The sequence below is a fragment of the Maniola jurtina genome, chromosome Z (genome assembly GCF_905333055.1).
Source record: "Maniola jurtina chromosome Z, ilManJurt1.1, whole genome shotgun sequence".
NCBI classification, from domain to species: Eukaryota; Metazoa; Arthropoda; class Insecta; order Lepidoptera; family Nymphalidae; genus Maniola; species Maniola jurtina.
The window spans coordinates 6,628,838-6,642,414 of record NC_060058.1 but is presented as its reverse complement, the minus strand read 5'-3'; the positions used below and the strand labels follow the sequence as shown (position 1 = coordinate 6,642,414).

General features: G+C 35.3%; 1 protein-coding gene across 1 annotated transcript in view; it reads left to right on the top strand.

Annotated features, from left to right (window-relative positions):
- The first annotated feature begins 13,171 nt into the window (after window positions 1-13,171).
- The window catches only part of LOC123880395 (dendritic arbor reduction protein 1-like), an 88,950-nt gene continuing 88,544 nt past the window's right edge, over window positions 13,172-13,577 (top strand). Inside the window, exon 1 of the mRNA XM_045928493.1 lies at window positions 13,172-13,243. Coding sequence (XP_045784449.1) covers window positions 13,193-13,243 — 51 coding nt within the window. The 5' untranslated portion in view covers window positions 13,172-13,192. The remainder of the gene's footprint in view (window positions 13,244-13,577) is intronic.

Genomic DNA, 13,577 nt, shown 5'->3' with positions numbered 1-13,577 from the left:
GGTCATTTTATCTGCGATCGGCGTTTAAAGATGGTGCGGCGTAATTTTTGGAATCACGATGTCTTATTCAAAATTTCTATTTAAATCTGTTTTTAAAAAGAATTAAAAAAAATACCTTTTCTTCTCATGAGTAAAACTAAGTGTTTTTAAATAATTGTAATAAAATTTTTTACACTAAAATAAAAATTCAGCTCATTTTTGTAATAAAGGTGTATTAATTTTATTTTAGAAATTACAGACCGGCACAAACGGAAGGACAACCAAAGTTCAAATTCATCAAAGAACATACTCGGAGAACTGCAGGCCTCTATAAAACCCGTCATAACTTCTGAACAAACATTGATATACGTTGTAAATAGTAATTATTGTGAATACTCGACGGACTACGATCTCATAATTGTTATTGCTTTTGATCATATGCAATAAAACTTCATTCACAGAGTCGCTGTACAGTTGATTAGACTCGATGACGAGGCGAACTACTTCGGGGAGGACCTTCATTTCAGGTATCGGGAAGTTTTCCAATGCCTGAAGTGAAGGAAATTGGATCAAGTCTAATTCGTCAATTAACGATGAGAAGACTTGGCCCAACTTTCCAAAACCTGCCCAGCCTAGATTAGATATTTTACGACGGTGCCCACGACCGCGCCGTCCTAAATATTCTACCTTTTAAGTTTATCCCTATCGCTCATATTATCTGTCATCCTAAACTCACGCGGGAATTCACGGATGACACTAATAAAATCATGACCACGACTGAAATTGGTCGCGCTAGGTAATTTCTAAAGTGTGTCAATCGAACTGAATTTTGGAAAAGTTGCAAACTCGGTGGCAAATAGGAATTAGTATGCAAACTTATGTTGGATAAATATAGATAGGTAGGTGCTCAAGGCGGTAGACATCAACAATTTATTATCAATTGGCTTGTGACAGGCATGCGTGTTCCATTTAACATGTAGATACCTAGGAAGCAACAGTACGAAAATTTTATAAATCAAACAGTTGATTTAAATCATTTCCAACCAATTGATTAATATTTTGTGACTGGTATGCTTGATTACTATTATAGAGGCGTTTTTATAGTATTTAATATTATTCGAATAAGTCTGCCTATCCGCACTGGGCCAGCGTGGCGGAGTGTGGAAGCCCTTGTCATTCTGAAAGGAGCTTGTGGGCTGACGATGGGTTGATCATGATGAATATTTGAACGACTGAATCGTACCTACTTACTTCTATATTTAATTATAAATCCTAAAGTTTGTTTGTCTGTCTGTCGGCCTGTCTGCTATAGCTTTTTCAGTCTTGGCTTACGTTCGGGGAAGAGTATAGGCTACTTTTTCTCCCGGAAAATCAAAGAAGTTCCCATGGGAATTTTAAAAACCGAAGATATCCACACCGAAGACAGAAAGGTTTCACTTATTTGTTATAAAGACAGCTTGTACCCAATTTTTATCTCGGAAAATCAAAGAGTTCCCACGGGATTTTAGTCTCGAGCAAGTCGCGGGCATCTTCTTCTTCTTCTCTCTGGGCTGGTTTCCGCACTTAAACGTTTCCGTCTGTTGTGCGTGTCGCGGGCATCATCTAGTTATGTAATATTTTCAATAAAAATTATATTTGCATAAGTAAAAAATACGTAAAATATACAGTTTTAATATCCAGATTTGTATCTGCGGCTATCAGAATATCACACTAATATTATAAAGGCGAAAGTTTGTATGTGTCTGTGTGTGTGTGTGTGTGTGTGTGTATGTTTGTTACTCCTTCTCGCAAAAACTACTAGACGGATTTGGCTGAAATTTGGAATGGAGATAGATAATATCCTGGATTAGCACATAGGCTACTTTTTATCCTGGAAAACCAAAGAGTTCCCACGGGATTTCGAAAAACCTAAATCCACGCGGACGAAGTCGCGGGCGTCAGCTAGTCTACTATACTAAGTACTTGTTGATCGGCTCGGCTTCGCTCTAAAAATTTGATATAGCTATATAGGTATACATAATAAATAGCCAATATTACTTCTGGATAAAGTGGTTTCCTAATGCTAAAAAAATATTTAGCAAATTCGGTTTAGTAGTTTCAGAGTCTATCACAAAATACAAATAAACAAACAAATCTTTCCTCTTTATAATATTAGTATAGATTATAATTACTTACATCTTGCGTAATATTGCATATAATATTGTGCAATGAATCGCAAAATTTCTTTCGTAATTTTTTACATTAGGCAAATATAATATTTTTAGGACTGTTGCGATTATTCTCTCAATTTTACTTTTACAAGTAAATATATTAAACTAACATACCTACTATCTAAGCTTATAATAATAATCGATCGAAATAATCGAGTTTATTTGTAACAAACTGTATATTGAGAGAAACAAGTCATCCGTTAACAGGGCTCTCTCCGTCACTCGTTTCATACAGTCGTAGTTCCAATTTCATTTGAATATTAAGCAACCAAAGTCCATGAAATTTTGCAGACATATTCTGGAAACTAATATCTGTGTCTGTGGTGTTTTAGATTTTTCTAAAAATATGTAGTTTTAAAATTACAGGGGCTCAAAGATTTGTATGAATTTTTTTAAGACTGCGTAAGTTTGAAACCGAATATTTTAACAGAAATCTGGAAAACCACAGACATAGATATTAGTTTCTAGAATATGTCTGCAAAATTTCATGGACTTTGGTTACTTAATATTCAAATGAAATTGGAACTACGATTGTATGAAACGAGTGACAGAGAGAGCCCTCTTAAAACATTTTCTTTATAATTTCCTTTAGGGTCATAGTGTTTGTTATTTTACCGAATACTGTTCACTAAATTGTGTAAGAACGACTTTCGCGTGTCTGATTTTATTTTATTCAGACCTTAGTGTAGTCTACAGTCTCCTAGAGCTTATAAAGTTACGTAGATTGCGGCGTAATGGACAGAGGTCATATTACCACGAAGTATAATAAGTCCTTGAACACACTTTAATAATATAGACAATGGCATCAATGAGCACTTGTTTATTTTTTTACTAAGTGTAGATACACTATAGTCTAATTTTTAATTCTGTAGTATTGGAACGTTTCTTAATGTTACCGGAGATGATACAGTTCTCATAAAAAAGATAACAAATCAAATTAAAATATAAAATGAGCTATAAATTGTAAGGACTTATAAAAGCGTAAGGTTGTTATAAATTGTTAATTTAAAAAAATATAATGTTTAAAATACTTAATTAAAAACATCGACAGACCACACCAAGGTAGGACACAATAGGTTTTGCTATTTATTTATATCTTTAACATGTCGAGGAATTTGTGAGCCTCATCCTTTCGACTTTCATCATGAATGTTCAAATATGCTGCTAAGTATTGTTTTCTATTATTGTCAGGTTTTTTTTTTAGAAATTTCGCATTATTTTGGTGTGAAACGACTACTTACTAACAGCTTTATATTGACAGGCATTTATGACAATTTAGAGTAGCACTTCAGCTGGTTACCCATAGAGATAGTAATCCTTCATCCAAGTGGTTACCCTGTTTTTCATACAAATAACCACCCAACTAAGTTCTATAAAACCTGTCAAAATTCCACCGAATATGACAGCATATTATAATTAAAAATCAGACTATAGACCTCGTAGTTTAGATTGCAATTATGACTGACGTCGTCGGAAAATTTGCAAGTTTTGAAATAAAAATGTGGAACAAATAAACGATTGCGCAAATTGTTACATGTCATCATGATGATGAACATATTATGCACAGAATTGTCGATAACGCTCACCGCCTTTATGGATTTGTGATGCGTTCTACGAGGGATATCTCAAGACCATTTGCTAAGTAACTTCACTTATACCCTGTTGCATTTGGAATCCTCTATATATAACAAATACAGAAACCTACCTTGAGAGTGTCCAAAACAATTTCCTCCGATCAACGCATTACAGATGCCATCGCTCTAAACTACCATATATTGAGCTACTCGAAAAATACTATCTACTAAAACTCGATTCTAAACGTAATCAGTTTGAGGTAATGGTGTTGCATGGTCTGTTCCATATAATATGTTCATAGAATAGAATAGAATAGATTTATGGTTATTAGGTTATGGTATGGTAGTGGTTTACTCACAATATTTTTCTTCACCGTTAAAGAAAGAGATATTTAACTACTTAAAACGCACATAGCTCCGAAAAGTTAGAGGTGCGTGCTCGGAATCCTTTCGTCCGTCCTAACCACTAGGCTATCACAGCTTTTTAGTATTTGTAATTACTCTCTTCCAATTATTAGCCTTTGGTAATGAGGATAGAGGGTTAGAACATTGCGGTAGTGGGTTCGGAATAAACCAACTATGGTAGATTCGTAAACGGTTTCAAAAGTTTATTTGAATAAAATTCTTTATAATTTAAAAAATTAGTCGGTTTTCAATTTTTTGTTTTCAATCGCAAAATTATTTTATTACAAGATGGTACCCACGACTTCATCCGCGTGGAATCAGGTTTTAAAAATCCCGTGGAAACTCTTTGCTTTTCCGGGATAAAAAGTAGCCTATGACCGTCCCCGGGATGTAAGCTAACTCTGTACTTTTGATCAAAATCACCTAACTGTTCGGCCGTGAAAACCTAGCAGACAGACAGACACATTTTTGTATTTATAATATTAGTATGGATAATATTGGTATGGATAATATTAGTATGGATTATGTGAAACTCATGGAAACGTCATGATATGTAATTATAGATAAAGTAAAATAGCTTCTTTCGTTCTTAAGGTGGATGCGACGGGTCTGCCGCCGAAATTCAAATTTCATTTGGTTTTTCGCAATTTTAAAATAAGTAATACGACAAAGTAGGCTTATGGCACTTTAATGCGCCAATGGCAGTATCATCCTCACAGGTTTATATAAAAATCTTTATTTGAAAGGGTCCAGTTTAAATTAGCTATAGTATCGACTAATTTTTGAGTAACTCATTTCAAACTCATTATTTTGACTAATTTCTTAAACTGAACACTTTCAACTAAAGATTTTTATGTAATCCTGTGAAGATGATATTGCCATTGTCGGAATTACAATGCTATAAGCCTACTTTGTCGTATTAATTTACAAATTGTGAAAAACCAAATTAAATTAGAATTTCGCAGGCAGACCCATCTCATGCACCTTAAGCGTTTATTATGTGTATTAATAAAACATTTCCTTGTTAAACCAACTAGGTATGTTGACGTAATTTAATCAAATTATCTTTATAACATGACGAGAACTATGAAAGAGTAATCTCAACCATCCACAAAATAATCGTATTTGTTTTTTTAATTTTAATTTAGCTGTCTATAATAAAAAAAGTTGGTTTTTTTTTACTATTGTTTGAAACTAGTTATTCAATTAGTATATATAACTGTGTCAATAATCCAAAAATATGCAAAGTACGCTAGAAACGTGGATTCAAATTCTTACTACTTGAGTACCTACCTACTCATTGAAACGAAAGATAAGAAATTAATACAATGTTATAGTGTATACGTAAATATGATAATTGATCTTGTGTAGCTCTGTTTCACACATTCACGTTAACTTACCTACACTAATAAAAACCTCTTATTTACCTCTATTATTTTCACATCGTTATCGAATTTTACAATATACCTACTACTTATACTTATTGTATAGTTTATAGTGTAGTAGTATAATCATAATTTGTGGTTATCTTAGGACGGTTGCAAAATGCTGGAGATTTGGAGTCAAAGACAGATTTTTGTCCGATGTACTCGTATTATAATTTGACATATTGTTTGTTATTCATAGTCATCCAAAGTATTTTCATGATCAGTGCAAAAAATCCGGCATATATTGGCTGATATTTACTTAGTTAATGAAATAAAGGTCGACAAGATGAAGCTGAATGAAGGGAAGAAAAAGCGAGTAAATAATGTTATGATTTTAAGATTTACTTAAATTTATGCTTGGCTCTGTCAAGAAGTAGCCATGCGTTTCCTTGGCCAATCCCAAAATAGCCGTACGTTTAGTGGTCATATTGATAGTATACATTTTCTTATCATTGAGCAGGCCAAGGTACATCATGATGTAGACAATGGACAGTGTAATATTTCATGAAATGCCACCATTTTCCGAAATGGTCGCCTATTTTATGATATGATCAATTCTACGATCTGGCTACGACATACCTATGCATAGCATGCAAATCATGTTAATCCACCTTATCGTTCAAGTGTATGTATGCAGAATGAATTATTTACGAGTAATATATTGTATTATTACAAATACCTATCTATGACGAATGCCGCCTGTTAGGTTACTTGCGCAATCAGTTAAATAGATAACAACATTATACTTTTTCAATTGGCACAATGCTAACAAATGAAGTCCCACTGATATCTGCATCATTTTTCAAGTATTACCTACGAGTATATATGGCTGGCGCCCCGGATTCGAGACTTCTTATTCCGAAGACTTTTCTTGTCAGCCTTTCCCGTCGCTTATCCCACTAGGATTTAGGTTATAACGAGTTCCGTAGAAAGTTTTCGGGAAATAGTAGTATTTTTTGCCCGTGTTGAGAAATTTTCTTATTTTTTGACCAGTTACATTTTTTTAAACAAATGCTATAATTAATTTATCTATTCAGCAGACCGTGTCAATGTAACAGACGGACAAAATAAGGTTGGATATAAATCTTTTCCCGTGAAATGCTTCCGTGAAGTCTTTAGGCGGCAACATACCCACCTACCTAGCGGCTAATTAATGAGATACTTGAGCGTATAATATGTATGTAGTATGTAGTTATTAACAGACTGGAGGATTTCGTCTGATAGATCGAATCTGTTGATCAATTTTGCTCTCAGCCGATCAGACAGGACTACGAGTATTTAGCTATATTGTATGGTGTGGAGCTATGTTGTCATCACATTCAACATTATAAGTGTTTTATTCATACGCTTATATCATTTATATCAATGGTGTTATTGTATTTTTATAAATTACTTACCTACATATTTTTTATTTTATTTACAAGCAATGTTATATAAGCTTATGTGACAAAATTTTATTCAAAAACAGCACAATATTACTGAAATGTTTATCTAGACAATATTATTTGAATAATTATTTTTACTTACTGAAAAGGTACTAAAGTAAAATAGGTAAGTATAGCATATATGCATAGGTATAGGAGCCGGGTGCATCGGGCACATTGAAGAAATGAGGTCGCAGAGGGTAACTTGCTTACGTATTTATTATACAATTCAATTTCGAATTCTTGGTCGGTAGTATTTCTATCAAGAAATTTACAGTAGTGGCCTGAGAAGTAAAGAATTTGGGTGTGGAACACCCTGTGTCTCAGAGATTCCGTAAATCCATCGGTTTCACCTGATCTTTCTCCTGTCATGTAGAATTGCTGTCCCACCGGACTATGAGAGATGGAATAGAGAGTGTACTTGTACGAACTCATTAATTGTGCAGCGCACTTACACTATAATACGTCCGACAGTGTGCACAATGATTCCGTGTCCAGATATCTAGCCGCGGCTGGCGGACGCCTCCAACGCCTCCATCCAATTTATAAATTAATATGACAAAGTAGGCTTATGGCATTCTAATTTCGACAATGGCAGTATCATCTTCACAGGATAACATAAAAATCTTTACTTTAAAATGTTCAGTTTAAGAAATTAGTCAAAATAATGAGTTTGAAATGAGTTACTCACAAATTAGTCGATACTATATCTAATTTCGTAAACTGGACTCTTTCAAGTAAATATTTTTATATAAACCTGTGAGGATGATACTGCCATTGGCGCAATTAAATTGCCATAAGCCTACTTTGTCGTACTATTTACAAATTGCGAAAAACCAAATTAAATTTGAATTTCGCGGGCAGACCGGTCGCATGCACCTTAACACAAGCTTTACAAGTTGAAGGGGAAGTGGGGATATCAGTCATTAAATAATGATAATAGTCATAAAAAAATATATATTGCTTGATATTTTTAAAATAAAAATTATTAAAATTAATTAAATTAATTTTAAAAAAATATTTTTAAAATTATTTTTAAAATGCGGAATTGGGAGAAAACACACTTTACCTCTGTATGCGCAGGTACGTAATAAATGAACAAAATGGACTACCTATTAATTAGAATTTTTGTATTTTTATTCTTTGACAAGGCGCTTTGGAAGTTAGGTAGATGGTACAATAGATAAAAGAAATAAAGTAAATCCACAGTAGGTATAGCGTAGGATTTATTAACAATATATAAGTAGGTATTTGTCACAAAAATTAACTAATTACTAAAGTCATTACAATACCTAGATTAAAAATATAAAAAAAATAATTAAAATATCATACAGAATTAAATAGAGATATTTATAACTAGCTGTGCCCGCGACTTCGTTCGCGTGGAATAGTGACTTTTCGCGCTTTATATAGCCACGGACGCTCAGGCGCGAGGCGCCGTGATTCTTTAAATTGACATAACTTTTTTATTTATGAACCGATTGACATGAAATAAACACTAAATCCTAAGTGAAGCTTACTACAATATATTAGTGAAAACCGTATCTAAATCGAATAAGCCGTTTCTGAGATTAGCGTGCACAAACACACAGACAAACAGACAAACAGACAAACAGACAAACAGACAAAAAAAAATTAATTACAATTTCGGGTTCGGCATCGATATAATAACAACCCCTGCTACTTTTTTTTTATATATTTCCATTGTACAGACACCACTTTTCTACAATTTTATTATATGTATAGATATCATCTAAACATATAAAAGGAAAACTGACTGACTGACTGATCTATGAACGCACATCTCAAACTACTGGACGGATCGGACTGGGCATGCAGATAGCTACCTATTATGACGTAGACATCGGCTAGTAAATATTTTAGAAAATTCAACCCTTATGGGGGTAAAATAGGGGTTTGAAATTTGTGTAGTCTACGCGGATGAAGTTGTGGGCATAAGCTAGTCTTTATCTATACTTCCATACTTATTAATATTATAAATGCGAAAGTGTGTCTGTCTGTCTGCTACCTTTTCACGGCCCAACAGTGTAATCGATTCTGATGAAATTTGGTACAGGGATAGCTTATATCCCGGGGACGGACATAGGCTACTTATTATCCCGGAAAATCAAAGAGTTCCCGCGGGATTCCTAAAGATCCATCCACTTAACCCATTTTTATGAAATTCGGTACCGAAGTAGCTTGCGTCCTTGTGATCGAAATAGGCAACTTTTTATCCCGGAAAATCAAACAGTTCCCACAGGATCTATAGGAATCTAAATCCACGCGGACGAAGTCGCGGGCATCCTCTAGTATTAAATATGTTACAGTTATTTACTCTACGTAGTATTCTGTGCTACAAGGAGATTATTTTGATACTCTTTACCATCAGATTAATTAGATTAGCGATAACGATTACAATGTGGTGGTAAATAGGTACAATGATTGTTTTGCCCATTTATATTCCTTGGCTTATATACTCCAAGAATAATAATTTCCTTTGTACTCCAAGAATAATATATTACCTATGTCGAAATATAATTCAAAATCTAAAAGATGTAGAGAAAGTTCTCAAGTCTAGGATGCCTAGGGATATTTAATTTCCAACGAATTATTTAAAAGAAAAATAGTCGTCCAAGATTCCACAGCCACCAGAACTTCCTTATTTTCTGAGAAACAAAAATGTGTAGGTGTGTGTTATAAATTTTTATATTTATTATTACTATATTATGTTGTATCTATAGAAATATTATTTATTTTCTACTAGCTGATGCCCGCGACTTCATTCCCGTGAGTAGGTACTTATAGGTTTTTAAAACTCATTGATTTTCCGCGATAAAAAGTAGCGTATGTGTTAATCCAGGGTATAATTTATCTCCATTTCAAATAACAACCAAATCTGTCTTGTGGTTTTTGCGTGAAAGAGTAACAAACATCCATACATACATATAAACTTTCGCTTTTATAATATTGGCAGGATTCATACTTAGGTACTTGACTGCATTTCTAAGAGCAATGTTCTTTCGAATAGAATTAAGTATCACAAAATGACTAGGCGTTTTAAATATGTGTTAATAATATTGCCTGTTGGCGTTTTAAATATGTGTTAATAATATGGCGGGAAGTGGCTGGCTGAGGAAGGCTGAGGACCGGGTGTGGTGGCTCTCTTTAGGGAAGGCCTATGTCCAGCAGTGGACTTCCACAGGCTGATGATGATGGTGATGAATATTGCCTGTAGTCAAAGACATGGATTTATGAACAGTGAGTGCCAAAGTAAACTAAAGTGTGGGAACTCTCGGTTTGATTCTCAATCGACGATATGTAAATATTGGATTATGTGTGACGTGGGGGAGGCTCGAAACAGAGGCACGGAGTACTCACCTTTCATCTTATGCAGATCCTTTCGGGGCGCGGCTGCTTTGAAAGGTACCTGTGCAGGATCGTAGCTGGAGAGCCTACTGAGAAGTGCCATGAGTGTGGCCATTTCACCCCCAGGGGTGGAATTTCGTAAAACCATTCCTTAAAAGGTGAATTTTTACTGCCGCTATAACAACAAATAAAAAATCATAATGGCCGCTATGAAAATTAAAAAAGAATTAAAAGTTGTATTCCTTGTACGATAGTACGGAACCGTTCGTGTGCAAGTCCGACTCGCACTTGACCGATTATTAGATAACTGCGGGAGCGAATTACTGAGCTCTCGCGTCACGTCATCACACCGATCCCGCAACTACGGCAGAAACCTACTCAGTACCACATCATCACTTTACATCAGGTGTGATTGTGGTCAAGCGCTTGCCTATAGTGAATAAAAAAAAAAGTTATGCTGTATGCCTGTAACAGAAAGTTAAAGGGGCACCTTTAACTTTCTGTTATAACTTTATAAGGCATTTTTAACACAAAGACACAAGATGAAGATTTAACGGATTTATTTTTCCTAGCGCTATAAGCCTTTTTAGGGAAATATCAAAAAGGTTAGTCGACATCGTCGACATCACAGGATACCGAAGAGCTGGCAGCTACCTCCGATAAAGAATTAGTCTAGCCATTCAAAGGGGGAACGCTGCCAGTATCTTCGGAACCTTGCCTAAAGGGACTTCCTTTAATAATTTATTTTTGTTATTATATTATATATATATATTTTTTTTAAATTATTATTTAGTGATTTAGTTTAGTTGTTTAGTTTATTATTTATTATATTATTTAACTGATTTCCATAAAGAAGAAGATTTTCACTTCAGCGTGTGTTTTTTCTATGTATGTAGGTACACCGATTTATCCGAAACTAGATCGTTTTTTGTGATCTAGTTTTAATCGATAGAGTAAGTTTGCTAGATGGTCTAACAGGCTACAATATATTATTATACACTCGATATAATAGACCCTAAGTTTTTTTTTTTGGGCAGAAATATAATAATTAACAAACGTTATTGAGTGGCAAAGCTCCTCTACTCTTCATTGAGCTATTAAAGTCTGAGGCAGAAGGATATACGAGTACCTACTATAGGCCGAGCATATATGAACTCTCGGACATGGTCGAAAGGTACAGACTACATATATATTAGGATGTATGAAATTAAAAGTTCAAGTAGATACTTTACAATCCTCGTGACCTGTGTCCTTTGCTATCTAGTTGGAGACAAAGAAGTCAAAACAGCTTTTCAATAAACAGCTTTCTATCGTAAGTAATTGGTCCGAAAACATTAAATGAAGCTTGTACACTCTATTAATCTGTAATCTATGTATATTAAATTGCTTTGTCAGTCGAAATTGTGCAACAAACGGAATAACATACTCAATAAACCTAGATAATCGGTAACTGGTCTTTTGTAGAGAGTGTGTGTAGGGCTTAGCGGGCGGAGAAAAACGGCCGGTCGGATCGGTGTTGCGACGAGCAGTGAAAGCAGAAATGAGGAGACATACAGATATTATATGAGTGTAGGTAAATCCATTATGCAGGTACTTAACGAACGGGTCCGTTCTGATAAGAAACTATCCGTTCTTATAACTGATAGAGAATGCGTGTCTAGTTCTTGTAGTTTCACTCGTGTGTGCAATTAGGTAGTGTATTTTCATTTATGTTAATATTTCCAGTGTGTATTAGAAACTTGTGATATCTTAGTATTAAGTATTTCTTATATATCACATTTTGGTATATCTATAAAATTAGGAATTAAAGATTCAGGGTAGTATTAAGAGGGGTCTCTCCGTCACTCACTTCATACAAACGTAGTTCCAATTTCATTTGAATATTAAACCACCTAAGTCCATGAAATTTTGCAGACATATTCTAGAAACTGCTTAATATTCAAATGAAATTGGAGCTACGATTGTATGAAGCGAGTGACGGAGAGAGCCCTGTTAACTAGGAGCTTTTGTTTGTTCAACTGAAGTTTCAAATCCAAAAATGAATTAAACAGGCCAGTTAGTATTTTTTCATGAAGCCCTATAATGGCTTACAACAGCTCAAGATTAACACCTGTTCGAAAACCAGTTTCTAATGAGAAGAGTTTAAAATGAGTGAATATTCAGACTAGCCGGGCTGAGAGCGAGAAATGAGAATGTAGAGTTCATCATAAACCTACACAGTTTTTTTTAACATTTCTGTTAAATAAATTTATACTTATTATTTTTAACTTCTGAACTAAGGCTTTGTTTATTTAAAAATTTTCAAGGTTTTCGAATTTGTGATTTATATTTATATAAGTATTTAGAGAAAGAAAATGGAAAGACTTAATACCGATCTACCAAGATTGGTAACTTCCAAGCGATAAAATCCAAAATTAATCGTATAATCAGAGATCGAAGTAGATGCAGTGCAATTTCTCTGAGCACAATAAATAGGTAGAATATACATTAGTGGCAATCCAGTAGGTAGTCGCGCCAGTAAGCGAGTAGGTAGGCAGAAGTAGGTAAGGTGTAAGCGGGTGCCGCGGCTGCCGGTGGCCGGTGAGTCGGCGAGCCCTCGTTATCAGTCGCGCAAGAGCCTAATCACTTTCATTGCAACCCCGCGAAGCAGGTCGCGGGCTATCACGCACGCGGGCGGCGCGCCGCGGCCCGGCACGGCACGCAGTCCGTCCCGCGCAGTGGGTGCGCGCAGGCGTGCGCCGACACCGCGCACCGAGCCGCCGTGACACCGCCCGCGCCGCGACGACGCCCGGCCGCAGCCGGGAATGGAGGCCTGCTGCGCGATCACACCTGCCGAGGACCTCGTGGGCGACCAGGTACGATCCCTCTGGACCAGGACTGCCGACACCCGTCACCCATACATCGCAAATATGCGAGCCCAACAAAACTGTGCCTGTGACTTCTGTAGTGACTAGTTCCTTTGGTGCGTTCATTTGTATTTTGCGTATAATACCGTAAATTCAAAACACGTGAAACGAATAGTGCCACGAATACCATGTGAAGTTTTTGAATGCTGTCCCATTTATAATTTCCCACCTAGGTAGAAGTCGATATAAATTATTATTTTACATAATCATACTGCAATGGAATACAAACAAACAAGTCCGAGTGATTTTAAACTGATAATAATTTATTTATTTACTAAACATC